At 51.7% G+C, this 18112-nt stretch overlaps 6 protein-coding genes across 6 annotated transcripts; 5 read left to right on the forward strand and 1 right to left on the reverse strand.

Moving 5' to 3' along the window:
- Nucleotides 1-920: 920 nt before the first annotated feature.
- On the forward strand, nucleotides 921-1641 carry BJX68DRAFT_262560 (ADP-ribosylation factor-like protein; the record flags this gene model as incomplete). The annotated part of the gene is made up of 5 exons (XM_071044475.1): nucleotides 921-983; nucleotides 1059-1078; nucleotides 1137-1199; nucleotides 1249-1320; nucleotides 1368-1641. The coding sequence occupies 5 exons, from the start codon at nucleotides 921-923 to the stop codon at nucleotides 1639-1641; spliced, it is 492 nt and encodes a 163-aa protein (XP_070904012.1).
- A 1203-nt stretch (nucleotides 1642-2844) lies between these two features.
- Nucleotides 2845-3811, forward strand: BJX68DRAFT_145354 (uncharacterized protein). The gene is made up of 2 exons (XM_071036557.1): nucleotides 2845-3690; nucleotides 3810-3811. The coding sequence occupies exon 1, from the start codon at nucleotides 3112-3114 to the stop codon at nucleotides 3574-3576; it is 465 nt and encodes a 154-aa protein (XP_070904013.1). The 5' UTR covers nucleotides 2845-3111; the 3' UTR covers nucleotides 3577-3690; nucleotides 3810-3811.
- On the forward strand, nucleotides 3659-4249 carry BJX68DRAFT_262561 (resistance to Congo red protein; the record flags this gene model as incomplete). Its single annotated transcript, XM_071044476.1, has 3 exons — nucleotides 3659-3690; nucleotides 3810-3926; nucleotides 3979-4249. The coding sequence occupies 3 exons, from the start codon at nucleotides 3659-3661 to the stop codon at nucleotides 4247-4249; spliced, it is 420 nt and encodes a 139-aa protein (XP_070904014.1).
- A 1720-nt stretch (nucleotides 4250-5969) lies between these two features.
- BJX68DRAFT_227720 (uncharacterized protein) lies at nucleotides 5970-7402 on the forward strand. The gene has a single exon (XM_071038731.1). It carries the CDS (start codon nucleotides 6249-6251, stop codon nucleotides 7044-7046), a length of 798 nt encoding a protein of 265 aa, XP_070904015.1. The 5' UTR covers nucleotides 5970-6248; the 3' UTR covers nucleotides 7047-7402.
- A 334-nt stretch (nucleotides 7403-7736) lies between these two features.
- On the reverse strand, nucleotides 7737-9851 carry BJX68DRAFT_227721 (CwfJ domain protein). The gene is made up of 2 exons (XM_071038732.1): nucleotides 9653-9851; nucleotides 7737-9598 (listed from the first exon to the last, which is right to left on the reverse strand). The coding sequence occupies exons 1-2, from the start codon at nucleotides 9664-9666 to the stop codon at nucleotides 7939-7941; spliced, it is 1674 nt and encodes a 557-aa protein (XP_070904016.1). The 5' UTR covers nucleotides 9667-9851; the 3' UTR covers nucleotides 7737-7938.
- A 266-nt stretch (nucleotides 9852-10117) lies between these two features.
- On the forward strand, nucleotides 10118-17980 carry BJX68DRAFT_262564 (putative HEAT repeat protein (DRIM); the record flags this gene model as incomplete). Its single annotated transcript, XM_071044477.1, has 1 exon — nucleotides 10118-17980. One exon carries the CDS (start codon nucleotides 10118-10120, stop codon nucleotides 17978-17980), a length of 7863 nt encoding a protein of 2620 aa, XP_070904017.1.
- Nucleotides 17981-18112: the final 132 nt, after the last annotated feature.

Consider the following 18112-nt stretch of genomic DNA (forward strand, 5'->3'; position numbering starts at 1 on the left):
TAACCCAGGCCATCAAATGCCAGGAAGCAAGTGCGCCTAGCGGATCAGCAGCGCAATTAGAAGCTCATCACATCTGGATCCGGCCGTGAAATTGACAGGGACCGGCAGAGCTAACGAGTACTACGACTAGGCACACCCCTCAGCGGCGCAGACAGAACGGTCATGCGTGCACATAGATCGGAGTAGTTGAGTTTCACCGCAAGTACCACTGAAGCATCAGAAGAAGAACATATTCCTTTTTCTGCTCTTTTCTTGATGGTGGGCGAGCACAAACATCGGGATAATCGTCATTACTCACCGTAGGGATTGCCGCTTGGGTTTGGCGCTCAGGTCTTGGGGGTCCTTTCGCACTCACTCAGCTCAGTCGACCTAGGCGCTCAGTTTCGCATTCGAGCTCTCAGGTTCTGCTACGGCGCTTCTGGGGTCTATTCCCGACACTATTAATTTTCGCCTGTTGTCGCTTTGACTACATCGTACGCTCGCACCTCGTCTGGTTTTCTGCCGGTGTAGCAGCAGTCAGCGAGCTCTTTTCCCGCAATCTGCTTTCGTCTACCCCCACTTCGCCATCAAAATTCTGATCTCGATATATCCGCCCACCATCGTTGGCCACCCACTGGCATTCACTCCCACGCCCGATTCTTCCCAGAGGTTGTTTCTTCTGTGCGCTTCTTCCATCGTTGTTGCCGCTCAGCTATTCCCAACGGTCACTGCGACTTGTCTGCAAGCATGGCGGGTATTTTTCGGACGATCTATGACTGGCTCTTGAGGATGTTCTGGTAAGTGGGCCGCTGTAATCTGTTCCAATAACTGGTCGCCTTGGAAGTGTTCTCCGGAAATAGCCCCCGGCCCGTCCCCGCAGCATCCAAGATTCGGTTGGCTAAGATTCGCAATTGTGTTGAACCGACTGTAGGGCGACGGAAATGGACGTCACGATGATCGGCCTGCAGAATGCAGGAAAATCGTCACTGTTGCGTGTGCTCGCGGTATGTGTTTCTTTGTTCTGGCCCCTTAACCAAACAAGCAAATGACCTTGCTAACAAATTTGTCGAGCCATACAGGGAGGAGAGTTCACTGTAGAGTAAGTGCCAGCGTCTTGAAGGCGTGTCTGATTTTCGACTAAAACACATCTACATCAGCTCTATCCCAACAATCGGGTTCAATACCAAGCGTGTTCAGAAGGGACATGTGACGCTGAAATGGTGGGTTATTTTTCGTCTTCTCGTGGCATACTTTCTAACACACCTCCAGCTGGGACCTCGGGGGTCAGCCACGCTTTCGACCGATGTGGGAGCGATATTGCAGGGGGGTGAATGCGATAGTGTAAGATCCATTATGCAAATCGGATGTGCCGGCGCTGACGTTGACAGTTATATCGTGGATGCGGCAGACAAACCCGCGCTGCCTGTAGCGACGGAGGAACTGCATGATCTGATGAACAAGCCCACTCTAGATGGGATCCCGCTCTTGGTCCTTGGAAATAAATCCGACTTGCCTGACAAGCTCTCTGTCGACGAGCTGATCGACCAAATGAACCTCAAGTCCATTACGCGGCGCGAAGTGAGCTGCTATGGCATCAGTGCAAAGGAGGAAACCAACCTCGACGCAGTCTTGCACTGGTTGATTGCTCGCGCTAGTCGGTGACGGGCTAACTGGGACTGCAATTTGGCTGGATGTCGGCGAGCTGGCCCCTGAACCCTCCAAAGCCAAGTAGATTTTCCAACATCGTGGCTCGCAGCCCACTTGTAAGATGTTGACTTGTGAATTGAGCTTTCGAAATATCCTGGAAGTTTTTCACCTGTGTCAGTGCGCATTTGTTCTTTCGTTTGGTTTCCTGTTGGTCTGGTCTGTCAGCCATTCGTTCGATCGTGTTTCTTTCCTGGAGATTCCCCGCAGGCGAGTCGAATTTGTGTATTTCAATCTGGCCTTTTTTGAGGTCAAAATATCGAAGCCCAATCTATGCTCAGCTACAAGCTCTCGGCTTGTGGTGACTTGTAACAAAGTTTGAATCAGTAGTACCAACTCTCGAGGCAAGAGCTCTCAGAAGAACGCCTCAAGAGAGTCGCAATGGCACATTCATTTGGTCGCCATCAGAAGACCTAAAATCCATCTTTTAGAGAAGGGAAATTCACAAAGAGGGCCCGCGACCTATTTATTCGCATCCACGTTGGCCAGCGCAGCGTGTGCGCGGTGTGGGCGGACATCAGCCAAGACACAGACCAGTTGATGCGTTGGCAATGCAGACGGACGGGAACTAATCATGTCGTCGCGCAAATCCAACCCCGCCAGCACGAAGGAACCGTCAACCTCGAAAGTTCAGAGTGCTCGCGTTGCCATAGGTGAATGGCTGCTTCGCTGGAACTCATGGTTTTGTGATGCCCCAATGGTGGTTTGGTCAGTCCGTGGCGTGCTTTACGTGGAGAGTGTCTCACTCTCTCCTTTACAGGGTTGAGCTTGGCTCGGCCATCGGCCGTCGAAGTTCTGCTCGCGCGACTTTCGCTGAATCGCCGACAGGAAATTATTATGGGGATGGGCTTGGGGCTAGCGGGCGCTGGTGGAGTTTGATCTTTGAAATACATAAGTTTGGGGGCCAGAGTTTCATCCTTCAACGAGATTATTTTGGTCTTTATCCTGTAGGGCTGAAGCCAGGGTTGAGCCAGGTTGCTGACATGCGATGACGAGAACACCTTGAAGCTCTTCTATTCTTGGGGTAACTCTGGAGTATAGTTTTCGACCTTCCGTGAGTGTATCCTCCGTACCTGAATCTTGGTGCGCGACAGCCCCTTTTTTGCGATTTTGACTATTGCCTATCAAAAGGGCTCGTGGTGGGTGGCTGGTACCTAGGTATCAGGGAAGCGCGTAGAAACATCTCATCATTGTCCACTACCGGTTCTGCTGACACTGGTAGAGGCATCGCCACTCATTTTCTTGGGTTGACTGCCATCGTGGCTAAGCAACGCCGAAGCTCAGACGATGGATACGCTGATACGCCACTGTGCTCATGAGCGCAGCGTGCTTCCTTTGATGTCACGCGTATCTCTGTGATTTGTATTTAGTCTTATGGCTTGAGAAGACGGCCGGGGTCCGAGATACAAGTCCAGGACTCTGACGTGGATGGTCTTTGGTGAGAAGCGCCAAGGTAGGCCTACCATATTTCCCTCAATCGATCCGAAGCCACCGAGAGATGAATACGCGCGAGATCAGCGACCATTCAAAAGCAACCTCGCGGAGTACAGGATTGTCTCCTTTGGGGAATTTTTTTTCGCATTTCCAGCTCAACCGCAGTTCTCAAGGCACACTCGAGGGGGTGGTTGGAGCCGACATCTCGGTAAATCAGCGGCGTTGCGCTCGTTCTGTCGTATGCGGATTGCGGACTGGCAAAACAGCCAAGCCGCGTCGCCATCCACTCAGCCACAGCCAGCCCTGTCGGCATCCAGCTTTTTTGCTGCTGCCTTAAAAGCGATCATTTCCCCCCTGTATCACACCAGTTCATCAATCTTATCCTCTCTTTGTCTATCGCGTCACTCTTCCGCAGCTCACTCTCTATTGTACCATCAACACTTCTGTTACCTGCCTTGAGAATTAGAATATATCCTATCCCTGTACAGCCATATCGACGTCATATTCGTCCCCAGATTTACAATTTAGCGCTTCATTAAACATGGATATCCTCCTCCCACGAGCTTACGAGTGGTGAGTACTCCGACAGTGTTGTACATCCGCACAGCTCAAACAACCGGAAGCCATTCCAGTGTCCATCCTCTTGTTGCTGCTTATTTCTTACGAATTTGCGCTAACCCTGAAGATAATAGCGAGACAATAAATGGTCAACGGTATTGCCGCGAGTATAGCAGATGGCGTGACTGGGGTCGCTGGGTCGCATTCGCTGTGATCGTCGGAGCAGCCTTGATTATCTTCTTCATTCTAGCGTACGTTACTCTACATTCTAACAACGACGTCCAACTGACTGAATATCCGTAGATGCTTCAACGCTCGACGACGTCGCAGACAGGGCCTCCGACCCTACGCCGGAACCGCGTGGATGGCTCCTCCTCCCCCGTATCACCAGCAATCGCACGCAGACCCATACAACCGACCGCCGCCACCGCCTCAATATACGCAGTCTCCTGGACCTCACGGATACTTTGGCGGACAACAAACCGGGATTGAGCTGCAACAGCCTCCCAATGCGCACTACGGCGGCGGACCTGTATACTCGCCACCCCCTGGGCCCCCTCCTCCCAAGCCTTAAGTTTTGACTGTGGTGGTATGTGTGATAGGGTGCGTTCGATGGAATGAGATACCATTATGATGGCTTGAATTAATCTCTTACAATGGCGTTTGTTATGGTTGGATTTGGCTCGTTCTATGGCATTTGGACTTGAAAGTACTCGCAGTCATCGGGAACATTATAAGCTTATTATTACCCTCTATATTTTCTGTTAGAAGATTATCGTTTCTTTACCATTTCCCATTCAAACTCTTGGCTTCACCCATAGGCTGAAAAAAAAAGGGTACCTATGACCATAAAGTTTCATGATATCTTCAATTTATCATCATTTATCTCTCATAGTTGCATCCTAAATAATAGCATTGTCGAACAGTAATAGATAGGTAAGACGAAGTGGAGCCTTGTATATATCTTTGCCCCATCAGCTGTCAAAGCACCATTTGCGTCAAATGTGGCATTCTCCATCTGTGAAACAAACTTCAAACCTGACACTGCACCTTCAGCTCTAACTTTTAACGTCTGATTTTTAAGGGCCTTTGTTCAACATGCGGGCAAGGAATTACTCAGGACCACAATCACGACTCTATACGCGAGGAAGAGAGAAAACTGCTGTCAAGATTTAACGGCAGGTTTTCGAAGCATGGTTTGAACAGCTCCATATTTACCACTGATCGACAAAGAGACTGTCAACTTTTGCTGGTGCTGGGATGGAGAACACGAACGGCTCCTGCTCGTCTCCATCATCGGCCGAAATGCCTCGAGGTGCGTGGTAAATACCTCGTACATCTCAGCCACAACGGTGCAACTCTCCCCCGAATAGGCGTATCGGTATGAAATAATAGATTACCCCGGCCACGGACGTTGATTGAGACGCGCACTCGAAATCGAAGATCACTGACTATCTTAATTCTCTCCTCGGGCTCGTTCTCCGCAAACCCTTTTTTATCTCGGTCCTTCCCTTCCCGCGGCTTCATTTCGCTTTCTCTTCTTTCAGGGCTTCTTTCATCCTCGTTCTCTACCAACCGCCGCTCCTTTACCCCTCCAAACTTTGTCACTCTTTCTTATCGCCCTGCAGACTCTCTGGGACATTTGATCATTCCCCTGGAGACACAGTCCTGAATCCAACATAGCCACCCGCATCTTGCGAACGATTCCCATGGTTCGGTGATATATTAATATCGACATCTTTTGATCTGAGAGGGATCCCAGACTTTACTCTCGCTTTCCACATATAAATCCGGGGACCTCGAACTGGATCTTGCGCTCATTGATCGATCGCACACTCGTTTCGCGGAACCGCACCATAGCCGCCCAGAAACCAGGCCAGACCCTGGGCGACACTGTACATTCCTGGTACAGTAGGCTGAGCAGGCAGACAGAATAGCGCCGCTCTCGTTGTCTATTCTTATACCATTGGATATATATTTATCGATATTCTCAGAAAAGTCTGGGATATACTTCGTCAAACACTTATCAACCTCATTACTCGCTTTGTTGGCGCCTAATTGCTTGAAGCGATATTAAAGCGCATCGCGAGTCTAGGATACGCGGCAACGCCACTATCTTTGTGGATTCAACACAATTGTGAATAGCTTACCCGCTTATTGATTGAGAGTGGGGCTGCGATTACAGTCTGACCGCCACAATGAGCCCTGTGGAGTTCGTACGCATGTCGCTATGGGCGCGAGATGCGGCCAGCGAGATCGAATCAGCTCCGCAGACATTCTCTAGCTGGGACAAATGCATGGAAAAGACATACTGCAAGTATGGATTTGTCGTTGAGGGTGCAATACTTGCACCCCACCTCGTTTGGATCGCTAGCTAACGTATACGCAGATGGCCCGTCATTGTTGGAATTATCATCGGAGGAGTAATCCTCCTCTCCGTTATCGCGTGTATCGTTAACTGCCTCTGCTGTGGTATCCGATGTTGCACGAGTTGCTGCGGATGCTGCTGCCCGTCTCCGCGGCCGAAAAAGCCAAAGTACGCCGATGACCCGTATCACCACCAACCGCCTCCAATGCCACAGATGCCACCGCCGAATCATGGCTACCAAGCGGGATATCAAGGAGGATACCAAGACGGATACCAGCCGCCCCAAGCTCCGCCGACGTACCGTGGGGCTCAGGTGGCTCGGTTCGATACACCATCAAGCCCTGCACATTCAAAGATCAATGAGGATGCTTTGCCTGCCATGCCTAGTTGGGATAGTGCTATCACTAGGAGAGTGGAAGATACCACACCGCACTCGGAGTCGGTTGAAATGGAGCCATTGAACTCAGTCAGCCGTCCGCCTCATCGAACGCCATCCGCACCTAGAATGAACGCAGGGATGAACGCAGGAGGCTACGGCGCACCACCACCAATCAGGACAGCCCCTCAAAACGATTATTTCCCCGACTCGCAAGGGTACGATGGCCAAAATCCATACGATTCCCGATCCCAGGGGCCAGGCCACAGCCCAGCTTCGCCGTACGACCAACAGCCCTATGACCAGCAACCATACCGAGACCATTCTCCGGGGACTAATTACCATGCCATCTCGCCTCCCGCAAATGCTTATTCTCAGCCTCAGTACCCGATAGGCGTTGCGGTTTCTCCAACAACGGAGATGAACCGCCCAATACCCTACCGCCAACCTTCGCCTGGGTTCAGCACGCAACCCCCGAGCTACAGAGGGATGTCACCAAGCGTCCCCTCATCACCTCCGCCGCCGTTTCATATGGTTACCAACCACGAAGTCGGCGACCCGGGTCGGCCCCCGAGTCTCCTACAGAGCGGACGCAAGCCCGCTCCTAACACATACAGGGACGTCTAAGCCCTAACCATTCGCACTATAACGCCGAAAGCGTTGTTTGCACATTGCCATTATTCTTGATTTCACTTGGCCATGGCCCATGATCTTTCAGGATATAACTGTCGCAGCCGACAGCTCGATTATCAACCTCGTCTCCTCGCCACCGTGACCTCCGTTATACCTCTCGTTCTCGGTCTTATCTTGGAGTTAACGCCCCGCCATTCTTCTCATTCTAATGTATATACCCTTCCATTGTCATGAAAGCACCTGTCATGATACCTGATTATCTGATTGATCCCTTGATGAAATTTATGAATGGAAGGTGCCACTAGTTGTACTTCATCTTTCGTCTTGACAATACCATATATCCCCTTGAAGTTTCACTACTCAAGCAAATAAATCCATCTAGCATTCATACCATATTCGCACATCCAGCAGCGCTGGCCACCCAGCAACGGATTGCCTTTCCAGGACGTGCAACCCAGTCGCTCCTTCCACATTTGCCTAACCGAGTATAAAAGGCAGGAACGACCCAAGGTCCGCTGGTCGCACCTTCCCGTTATACTCGCGTTTAAGCTGCGCCGCGAGGAAGGCGCGACCCGGGGCTGGCCAGCCGATGTACCTTCCTAAAGCGTGATTGGAAAGAGCGATCCTGCGATGGGAAGGTGCGACCCAAGCCTGCCCCCTGGTCGTACCAGCCCCCCGGGAGTCTATAGACACGTCGCGCTTTCTTAATCTATTCTTCTTTTACTATCTATACAAAGACAATATGCAACAATCGAAAATAGCGGTTGACACTACATTAACCTTGCAGCCGTAGTATTCGTCCCAAAGGTATTGACTGGGAACCAAAAGAAGAAATCAAAAGTGAAACTGATCTGCACTAGTAGTTGACTGGTAGCAGGCTATATATCTACTCCTCCAAGGTAAAATCAAACTCCTTGAATGCCTCCTTGAACGCCGCCGCATCACTCTCTTCCTCTGCCTGAGACTGCACGTCGTCTTTCCAATTGATTCGCTTCTCGAGGCCCATTAGTTTCGCCATAACCCGTCGCCCGAATTGCAGATCGAAGCGGAAGTCGTCCGTTAGTTGGAGGAGGAGGGTCTTTTCGCTGCCCTTGCCTTCTGTTGAGTCAGCAGGCGGGAGACCCCAAATCCACAGCCGGAAAAAGTCGCCGGGCTCGGCGCTCGGATCTGATTCTGATTGTTCATCTGCGCCGGCTGTTGGGCGCTCAAACTTGGGGTACTTGAGGTTCTCGGCTTCGACTTTGAATGCGGCTTCGACGAGCCCGCGCGTGACGAGGTCGGCGGGGACAGGGAGGAATTGCCAGTGGGTGTGGATTCCGGAGCTGCGGCTGACTTCCCAGGTGACAGCACCAAGTGGTGTAGCGCTGCTGCCGCTGCGGGCGTGGAGCATGGTGTGTAGGGCGGAGCGGTATTTGTTCATTTCGGCGTATGTCTCCTTGCGGGAGGCAGTGTCGGTTATGCTGTTTAGAGTTGGGGTGTGGCTGAATGGGATTATGAGCATGTGGCCCGGGAAGTTGAGAGAAGGCGAGAAGGTTTTGGATGTGGGGAGGGGGCCCTTTGCGGTTGTTAAGTAGGCTTCGGTGCCGATGGAGGTGATGAGGTGCGTGGCGATGTTGGGGTTTGAGAGGCAGAAGAAGCATTGTTCTGGGCCTGGGGGAGGGGCGCGCGCACGTTTGCGCGGGCGTTGGTGGTGGTCGTGGTGATCAGTTGGGGCGAAGCGGCTGAATGAGGAGTTTTGGTCGGGGAGGGGTTTGCGTTTCATAGCGGTAATGGAGAAAGGGGAAGCTGTTGCGCCGACAGGGATGGTGAGGGCAGGAGCCGCTTTGGGGTCGAGTGTGAAGGCGTACATCCATTTTTGTTTGGAGGTTTTGCTGTACGGAGCCAGGCTGATGAAGCGGGTGAGAGGTTTGGCGTCTGGACTGTCTTCTGTGGGGAGATGGAAGAAGGGTTCCCGTTCGTAGAAGAAGCCATCGTGTGTTGAGGAGAGGTGGTAGCGTGGCTTGAGCGCAGAGACGAGGTCTGCGATGCATTGTGTTTCTTGAGGTGGCGCAACCTCCTCTGGGAAAGGCACTTTTGATCCAGCCCGGATGCCCTTGGGCCACTGGTGGGTGAGGAGGATGTCGGCATGATGTGCGCCGATGAGCGTCCGGGCATCTGACTCTGCATATCCGGGATGATACTTGTCCTTTGAGTCAGTGGCATCCTCGAGGTTGCCGCCGAGAGCGACAATGCGGATCCCCTCTGAAGTCTTCAGCGTGCCGCGCTTGCCTAAGAAGTACAGATTGGGGCAGACTTCATCGTTGGCTTCGATTTGCTCGATCACTCGCGCAGGTAGTGGCTTGCTTCCCAGCGTAAAGTAGGTTGGAAGTGGGACTGCGATGTGTCCTGACAGCAAGTCTGTCATCTGCTTGAGTTCTTGCTCTGTAGAGCATTCACCGAAGAGGTCTCCAGCGATGATGGCGAAGGAGAAACTCTGCTTGACATGAAGCTTCGCGAGCTTCGTGAACACGTCCTGCAACTCGCAGTTGACATTTCCAATTACAATGCTAGATCGCTTGTTAGCGCGACGCCTGTTGAGTAGCGTGGTCAGCACCACTTACATCTTCGAAGCCATAGCGTTCAGCTAATGTAGGGTTTGGGTGCTATGATGCAAGTGCTATTTGCATGGCCCGTATGGTCAGGACTCGGAAGTACAAGGGAAGGCCACAGCACACGAGTCGCAAGCCGGAAATGATCCAGACACTCCCGGATAGAGACGTTTAGGCCAAATGGTTGTCAGGTTATACAATTGATTTATTCCTGTCGCATGGACGTTGATCTCGACTTTCACCAAAAACCGTTCAGGAGCTTGGACCAGCTCCATAGCACGTGACATACGCTAATCCGCATAAGAAAAACCGGGAGAAAAGCGCTAATCTCCGCACCGGAAGAAAAAAGTTGCGGATCCGAGTAATTTTTTTGGCCGATGCGCTCGAGGTGCACCGAATAGATCACGACACAGCACAAGGTGCACACGCCCTACCCTCACGGCGACCCTGATTCCTCAGCTACCTTTTTCTTGCAAGATGGTAGCAGGATCCTCGTCTTCGCGGGCCAAGCCCGTGAAGCGCGTGAAATCCGGAACTGAAACGACGAAGAATCACCGATTCGAAGGGTTTGCTACACGAGTATCAAAACTGAAAATCGACCCGATTCATCGAGTACGGCGGCCGAGCTTTGGCGAAGAAGGCGACGAAACAACATCCCATTTCCGAGCGGCGTTCGAGCACTGGAGCGAACTGAACTTGGCAGAGAACTTTGTCGCATTTTCTCGTCGAGTCAACCCACTTTGTGAGAGTTTGCCGCAGATTCTCTACTACGAGGAAAAGATCTTCAACTTGCTGGTGGAATACATTGATAAAAGGGATCGGATTTCAATAGAGCCGCTGCTGAGTCTTCTTGCTCAGTTCGCCCGCGATTTGGGCGTGAGGTTCGAAAAGTACTTTGCTACTTCCGTGACACTGGTCGCCTCCGTCGCAGCCACTCATCCTGATGTTGAAGTGGTGGAATGGAGTTTTACTTGCTTGGCATGGACATTCAAGTTCCTCTCCCGGCTTTTGGTCCCGGACTTGCGCCAGCTTTTGGGTATCATGACACCATATCTTGGAAAAGAACGGCAGAAGCCATTTGTGGCTCGATTTGCAGCTGAGTCGATGTCGTTTTTGATTCGCAAGGCCGGGCTGGTATACTACAAAAACCCGGAACCTCTTCAACTAGCGATATCATTCTTGTTCGACGACTTGCGGCAGGCCGGAGCGGATTCAAAGAACGTGGACCTCTACAAGCAGGGTCTGATGTCGATGTTTTCTGACTCGATCAAGGGTGTGAAGCTGGGTCTTCATTCAAACGGAGCGGATATCTTCCGATGCCTCTTGGAGCTGGTGTGCACGGATGACGACCTCCGTAGCAGACTCGCCCTTGACGTTGTCAGCGGCGTGCTGATCAATATCATTCACAGTACAACTGCCGACACATTCGAGCCGATCGCCGAATTGATCTTGTCCTTTGCCAAATCAAAGAGCGGAGATAAGAAGAGTGCCGCCGCATGCTGTCGCGTAGTCTTTCTCTGTGTCGCTACCCGAAAAGGAACGCGCGTGAAGACATGGAAGCCTGTCCTCGACACACTGTTACTACTCCTCCAGGCGGCTGAGAATGCCCCTGATGCATATGCTGGTGCCATTCCCCAGCTTCTCACAGCTGTTGCGTATGCGCTTCAGACATCACCCATGGACGAGATGCTACCCTGCATGCGGTCACTCATGGATGCAGTGACTAGCGATAAACTTTTGACCCATTTCCTTTCATTCTGCGCCACATTTTCGGAATGGGGACCCGAAAGATTCCACAGTGTTGTTCTTCCTTACTTTCAAAAGTTCGTCAACAATTCATGGAAAGATCACGAATATGAGCTATGTTTATCGCTTCTCCGATTAAACCGCGCAGGCTGCATTACGTCTGAAGCTGCCAAACCTGGTTATATTTCCTGCCCAGCTTCATGGAAGTCTCGCATCCGAGATACACTGCAAAAATCCGACTCAAGTACATCTGCAGTAGCTTTGCTTAACGCTTACTCGAAGCTTCCTCCTGCACTCTCTCTATCCACTGATCCTTCCCTTGTACCTGATATTGCGGATGCTCTTCACGAAAACCTTGCTTCTGTGCTCAACGACGACGAGTCCGTCCCTACCCCTAGGACTAATTTCTATCTCGGACAAGGGTTCAAGACTTATGTCGACTTGAGCTCACGCCTAGGGAATCTTGACCTGAAGCTCTGGGATCGAGTGAGCAAGGTGGCAGCCAAGTACTCCCGTCTTCATGCATTCCTTGACGCAATACTGGCCTTTATCTTAGCATGCTCTGACAATTTGGACATCGACCCCGCCGCGATTGACTCATTTGTTGATGCCTTGATTACCAACCTGGCAGCGCCCTCCCAGCAGCTGCGGCTAGTATCTCTGAAAATCCTACAAGAGTTGGTCAAGGCTTCTGGTGAAGATGCTTCAATCATCGCTTTGGCCATTGAGATCGAGGAAAGCGAACTTACGATACAAAGTGCCAGAGTGCTCTCGATGCAAGTGAGGAAGCTCGCCTTGTCATACCCACAACTTGTCTCCCGGAAATGGATGGCGAGATTGATCCCAACCTTCTGCTTTGGACTGTTCTCTAAGAAGCTCGCTCCACTGTGGGATGATTCTACTTCAGCCTTGAAATCCATGAGTGAGCATGCAGAAGGAGAAAAGGTCATTACCGAGCTGGCCGTCCAGTGGCTTCATGAGAAAGGGTCTGCCCTGCCGACTGATGCCCAGGAGGATGATGAATCGGACACCCAAGTTTCTGGTTATTATCAATGCTTCAACGCTACCAAGGTCGAAAACATAACCGCCACTCATTTTCAGTCCTTTGAGCCCTTTTCAACTTTGACACAGGATTTCGAGTCGGACCACTCCCTTGCCGTGGTAATTTCGACAAACCCACGGACCCAGGCCCTGCGTGTGTTCAATGCTATCCCCAACCTGGCAGAGAAACGTTCCCGTCAGATTGTCCCACTCTTCCTCCCATGGGCTTTACACGACGATGAAGATAATCCCTCTAAACCAGAAACGCCAGACTCCGACCCGGGCTCATACATCCCTTGGGGATTCCATGACCGTCTGTCGTTCCTGAATCTCTTCTCTCAGTTCCTTAACCCGTCAGTGCTATTCAGAGCGTCTGAGGTCCGCGACGCCCTTCTTGGCCTGCTCTGCCACGGTAATTCAGAAATTCAGAAATCTGCTCTCAAGGCTCTCTTTACTTGGAAGTCTGCTGGTATTGTATCTTACCGTGACAATCTTCTGAACATCCTCGACGAATCACGGTTTAACGATGAGCTTGCCGTCTTTGTTCGCGTTGGACGAGAAGACAGTTTGATTGAAGAGAAGCACAGGGATGACGTTGTGCCTGTGGTTCTCCGGCTGCTTTATGGTCGAATGATTTCAAAAGCCAGCACCAACTCCAACCAGGCCGGTCAAACTGGTCGCCGAAAGGCTATTCTGCGGACACTTTCACAGCTTCCTGACCGCGAATTCGATATCTTCATGCGGATTGCCTTCGGTCCTTTAGCTGACATGCAGCTGCTGAAAGACAATCAGATCGACGAACAGGCCTTTGTGCGCGAAGTGGTTGGGCCAAGGAGACAGATGGGTCTGTTGCGATTGATTGAAACTGTGTTTGACACGCTCCAGAGCCGTATGACTTCGTATGCCGAACAGTCGATGGATGTCGTGCTCCATTGTCTGGTTAGGGCGTCTCGTGCCTTGGCAAAGGAGCAGCAAGGTCCTACTACAGACCCTCAGGAGGAGCGGCTTGCAACAGTATTGCGGAATATTCGGCAAACTAGTATCCGCTGCCTAGATCTCATCTTTTCTGTCTCATCTGATCAAGATTGGACGTCACGCGTTCGAGTTATTTTTGACGAGGTCATCAACCCTAGGTTGGACAATTTCGCAATAGAGATGGCCCAGGGCGTTTCGGGGCTCTTCCGATTGTTCCACACTTGGGCCTCTTCGTCTCGCTCGTCGTTCTACCTTTCACAATTCAACAATGTTCTTTTGACGAGGGTTGTGGATTGTCTCGGTGTCGACTCTGCACAGGATGAAGTCAAGATCTTTGTCATGGACGAGATCTTGACGCCTGTTGTTGATCTCTCCACCGGCAGAGACCTTGAGGAAGGCGAGAATATGGGTGACTTTTCAGCCGATGAGATTCGCTCAGAAGTCCTGGCTCCTTATATCGAGCACTCTCTTTCTCTTCTCAGCCGTCTCCTGAAGCGCGGCCCTTCCAAGCCAGTCCTCATTTCTGGCGTGCAGACACTCTCCCGTCTGGCACCATGTGTCGAGTCCTCGAAGGAAACATCAAGCTTGATTAGCATCCTGACCTATCTTCTCCGTCAACCGGCAGACAGAGTCTCCCCCAAAACGAAATCCGACCTTCTTCACAGCTTGGAGCACTTCCTACCTCTCTATAACACCAAGGAAGATCCGGCTTTGTCACAAGAAGTTTTTGAAGCTGTTTGTTCTATGTTTGACTACTTCAGAGACAATAAAAATCGCGCAGTCCTCTCTAGGGTCTTCACAGCCTTCGCGAACCACCAGCCCGAGCTCTCTCGAGTGGCATCTCTCTGCGAAGATCTAAACTCCATATCTGTCAAGAAACTGGGAGTGGATTACGAGCGTCGTCTGCAGGCTTTCAGAACATTGACCGAGGAACTCTGGGACTCGCTGAATGCTAAGCAATGGCGGCCTCTGTTGTACAACATGCTCTTCCACGTCAAGGATGAAGACGAATTGGCTATCCGCTCCAGCGCCTCTTTTGGGCTGAAGCGATTCATTGAGCGAGCTGCTTCCGCTGGGAGCTTGACAGAATCATTCGAGCCCCTTGTCACCGAGATTTTGATTCCCGCAATCCAAGGCGGGATGCGCCAGAAGTCGGACCTCGTCCGCTCCGAGTTCGTGCAGGTGCTTGGCCACCTTGTGAAGTTGAACCCAGACCGCGAGTCTGTCAATGATATGCGCGGTCTCCTTGTCGGCGATGACGAGGAGGCATCGTTCTTCAACAACATCCTTCACATTCAGCAACACCGTCGCCTTCGAGCCCTTCGACGACTCGCCAGCGAATCGACCAATGGGAAAATACAAGCGTCCAACGTTAGCATGATCTTCTTGCCGCTGATCGAACACTTTCTATTCGACTCGGGTGATGATGAGAATGCTCACAACCAGGTAGCCGAAGCCGTGATCACCATCGGTATCCTTGGGGAGTCGTTGGACTGGAACCAATTCAGGGCCATCTTCAGGAGATACCGGAGCTACATGAAGAGCAAGTCTGAAATGGAGAAGAGTGTCCTGAAACTCCTGGGCAGGATGTCCGACGCGCTCAGCAACGCAATGGGTCAATTCACTGCTGCCAAGGCTCAGACTGAGATGGAGAAAGGCGACGACGCCATGGATGTATCCGCGCCTCCAATGTGCACTCTTGCCCGTTCGATACCTTCTGCCGCCAAGGTTGCCAATGAGCTGACAACGGGCTTTGTCCCTGTCCTGACTGACTTTATCCACCACAAGAACGAGGCACAGATGAGTTTGCGTCTTCCCGCTGCGGTTACGGTCATCAAGCTTCTGAAGCTGCTACCCGAGCAAGATATGTCTGTTCGACTACCGCCTGTTCTTCTTGATGTTTGCAGTATCCTTAAGAGTAAAGCACAAGATTCACGAGACACAGCTAGAAAGACATTGAACGACATTGCTCTTCTACTGGGCCCGAATTACATGGGTTACATCCTCAAGGAACTGCGACATACTCTTAAGCGAGGTTATCAACTTCACGTCCTCTCGTTCACTGTTCACTCCATCCTGGTTGCGACCACAGACGAATTTAAACAGGGAGACCTGGATTACTGTCTATCAGATCTTACGCTCGTGATCATGGATGATACCTTCGGTACCGTGGGTCAAGAGAAGGAAGCCGAAGACTATGTCAGCAAGATGAGGGAAGTCAAGAGCAACAAGAGTTACGACTCTATGGAACTCCTCGCCAAGAATTCGACAGTGCGAAACCTCTCCAGTCTCGTCCGGCCTCTGCAAACGTTGTTGCAGGAGAAGCTCACTTCCAACATCGTGCGAAAGGTTGACGAACTTCTCAGAAGAATCGGAGTCGGTCTGTTGCGGAACCCCGGAGTCGAAAGCCGTGACCTTCTGGTGTTCTGCTACGAGGTCATCAAGGAGGCATACAAGGAGCCCGTGGTATCTCAGACGTCAGGTGCCAAGACTGCTCAGGAGGAGAACTTCCTGATCAATATGAAGAGCCAAAGGCGGAATGAGAAGCGAGGAAGCACCTCTTCCTATGTTCACAAGCTGATCCGTTTCTCGTTCGATGTTCTTCGCTCTGTGCTCAGCAAGTACAGTTCCCTGCTTACCCCTGCGAACATGGCTGGGTATATCCCTATGGTCGGAGACGCCTTGGTCCAGGGCCATGAGGAGGTGAAGATATCCGCAATTCGGTTCCTCTCAACTATTATCAAGCTTCCTCTGCCCGAAATCGACACCAACGCACCAATCTATCTTACGGAAGCTGTCAAGCTGATCAAGGAGGCGCCGAGCACCAACACCGAAGGTGCACAGGCATCCTTGAAGTTGATCTCCGCCATCCTGCGGGAGAGGAAAGACGTCAAGCTTAGAGATGGACACCTGGCTTATCTGCTTCAGCGCCTCACGTCCGACATCGAGGAACCAGACCGCCAGGGCGTTACTTTCAACTTCATCCGAGCAGTCATGGCGCGCAAGTTTGTCGTACCTGAGATGTATGAGCTTGTTGACAACATTGCCATGATGATGGTCACAAACCAGACCCGATCCGCACGTGATTTAGCCCGTGGCGTATACGTTCACTTTCTGATCGAGTATCCCCAAGTCAAGAACAGGTGGACGAAGCAGCTCAGTTTCCTGGTCAAGAACCTGGAGTACAAACACCAGGACGGCCGTCAATCGGTCATGGATGCCATTAACTCGCTGCTCGCGAAAACGGGGCAAGAACTAGCTCAGGATATCGTTGGCACTTTCTTCCTCCCTGTTGTCATCGTCATGGCGAATGACGACGCGGCCGAGTGCCGAGAAATGGCTGGTGCCCTGCTAGGAGAGTTCTACAGACGGGCAGACCGAGAGCACATGAAGACTATTTTCGAACCTCTTCGGTCCTGGATTGAACAAACAGAGAACCCGCTCCTCACCAGCACCGGATTGCAGGCTATGCGGATCTACTTTGAGACCGAAGAGACCGAGAAGGACAAGCAGGCCGGCTTTGTAGCCCAGACTTTGCCAACCATCATCCAGCCTATCATCAAGGACGCCGAAACAGACTCCTGGCAGACACTGTACTTTTCACTCCAGCTCTACGCCAAGCTATGCAAGGCTGTTCCATCAATCGCCTTGTCCAAGGACCGTACAAAGAATTGGAGTCTGATCTGCGAATGTCTGTTCTATCCTCACTCTTGGGTCAAGACCTGCGCTGCAAACCTCGTTGGCTTGTGGCTAGCGGATCTGGCAAAGGCGAATGCGACGGTGGGGTACAGCTCGTTACCTTTGGTTGGTGGGACCGGGCTGGCGATGGATAAAGACACGATGACTCTACTGCTTCGGGCATGTCTACGCTCTCTTCGTACCCCTGGAATTAGCGAAGAACTAGCCATGCAAACAGTCCGCAACATCGTCTTCCTCGGCCGCTGCTGCGCACAGAACGGCCTTGAACTTGAACTCTCCACCGCCGAAGACAATGATGCCGAAGCAGACAAAAGCGGGAGCGAAAACGAAGATGAAGCTGAGGATATCGACGATGAGACAGAACGGACCTCGACGAAATCCGCCATCCGATACATCTTCGAGCAAGCGGCCTCCATCCTCCGCCGAGAAGTTATCACCACCCGAGCACCATCATTGGTACCAAAGACCGCGTCCATCGGCCTCATCGCCGCGCTCTGTCGCCATCTCGAGCCAGATCAGATTCTGGGCTCTCTGCCTGTCATTCTCCTCCCTCTCCAGCACCTGACCGATGCCTCTATTCCGGCCCCGAGATCATCCGACGAGGCTTTCACGGAGTCGTACAAGGGACTTGTCTCGAACTGCCATGAAGTCCTAGACCTGCTGCAGAAGAAGCTTGGTACTACCGAGTACATCAAGCACGCGTCAGCTGTTCAAGAAGAAATCAAGAAGAGACGTGAGGGACGACGGGTCAAAAGACGTATTGAGGCTGTTGCGGATCCGGAGAAGTACGGACGTGATAAGAAGAGGAGGAATGATCGCAAGCGCGAGAAGAGGAAGGAGAAGGGTGCTGAACACCGTGGTAGGAGACGAGGTTGGTGAGCGTGGACTAAGTCCAATGACTATGTTGGTTACAGTATTTGGATTCATTGGCCGGCGTTGAAGGAGAAGGAGAAATTCTTGAGTTATTCTATTGTACAGGGCTAAAGCATAAAAGTTGCCTATGACATGTGA

Source organism: Aspergillus pseudodeflectus (assembly GCF_044049435.1).
Source record: "Aspergillus pseudodeflectus strain CBS 756.74 chromosome Unknown BJX68scaffold_4, whole genome shotgun sequence".
NCBI lineage: Eukaryota > Fungi > Ascomycota > Eurotiomycetes > Eurotiales > Aspergillaceae > Aspergillus > Aspergillus pseudodeflectus.

Excerpts from the sequence above, each read along its gene's own strand:
- BJX68DRAFT_227720 (XM_071038731.1), top strand. The coding sequence starts at position 6,249 with ATGCCACAGATGCCACCGCCGAATCATGGCTACCAAGCGGGATATCAA.
- BJX68DRAFT_145354 (XM_071036557.1), top strand. The coding sequence starts at position 3,112 with ATGGTCTTTGGTGAGAAGCGCCAAGGTAGGCCTACCATATTTCCCTCA.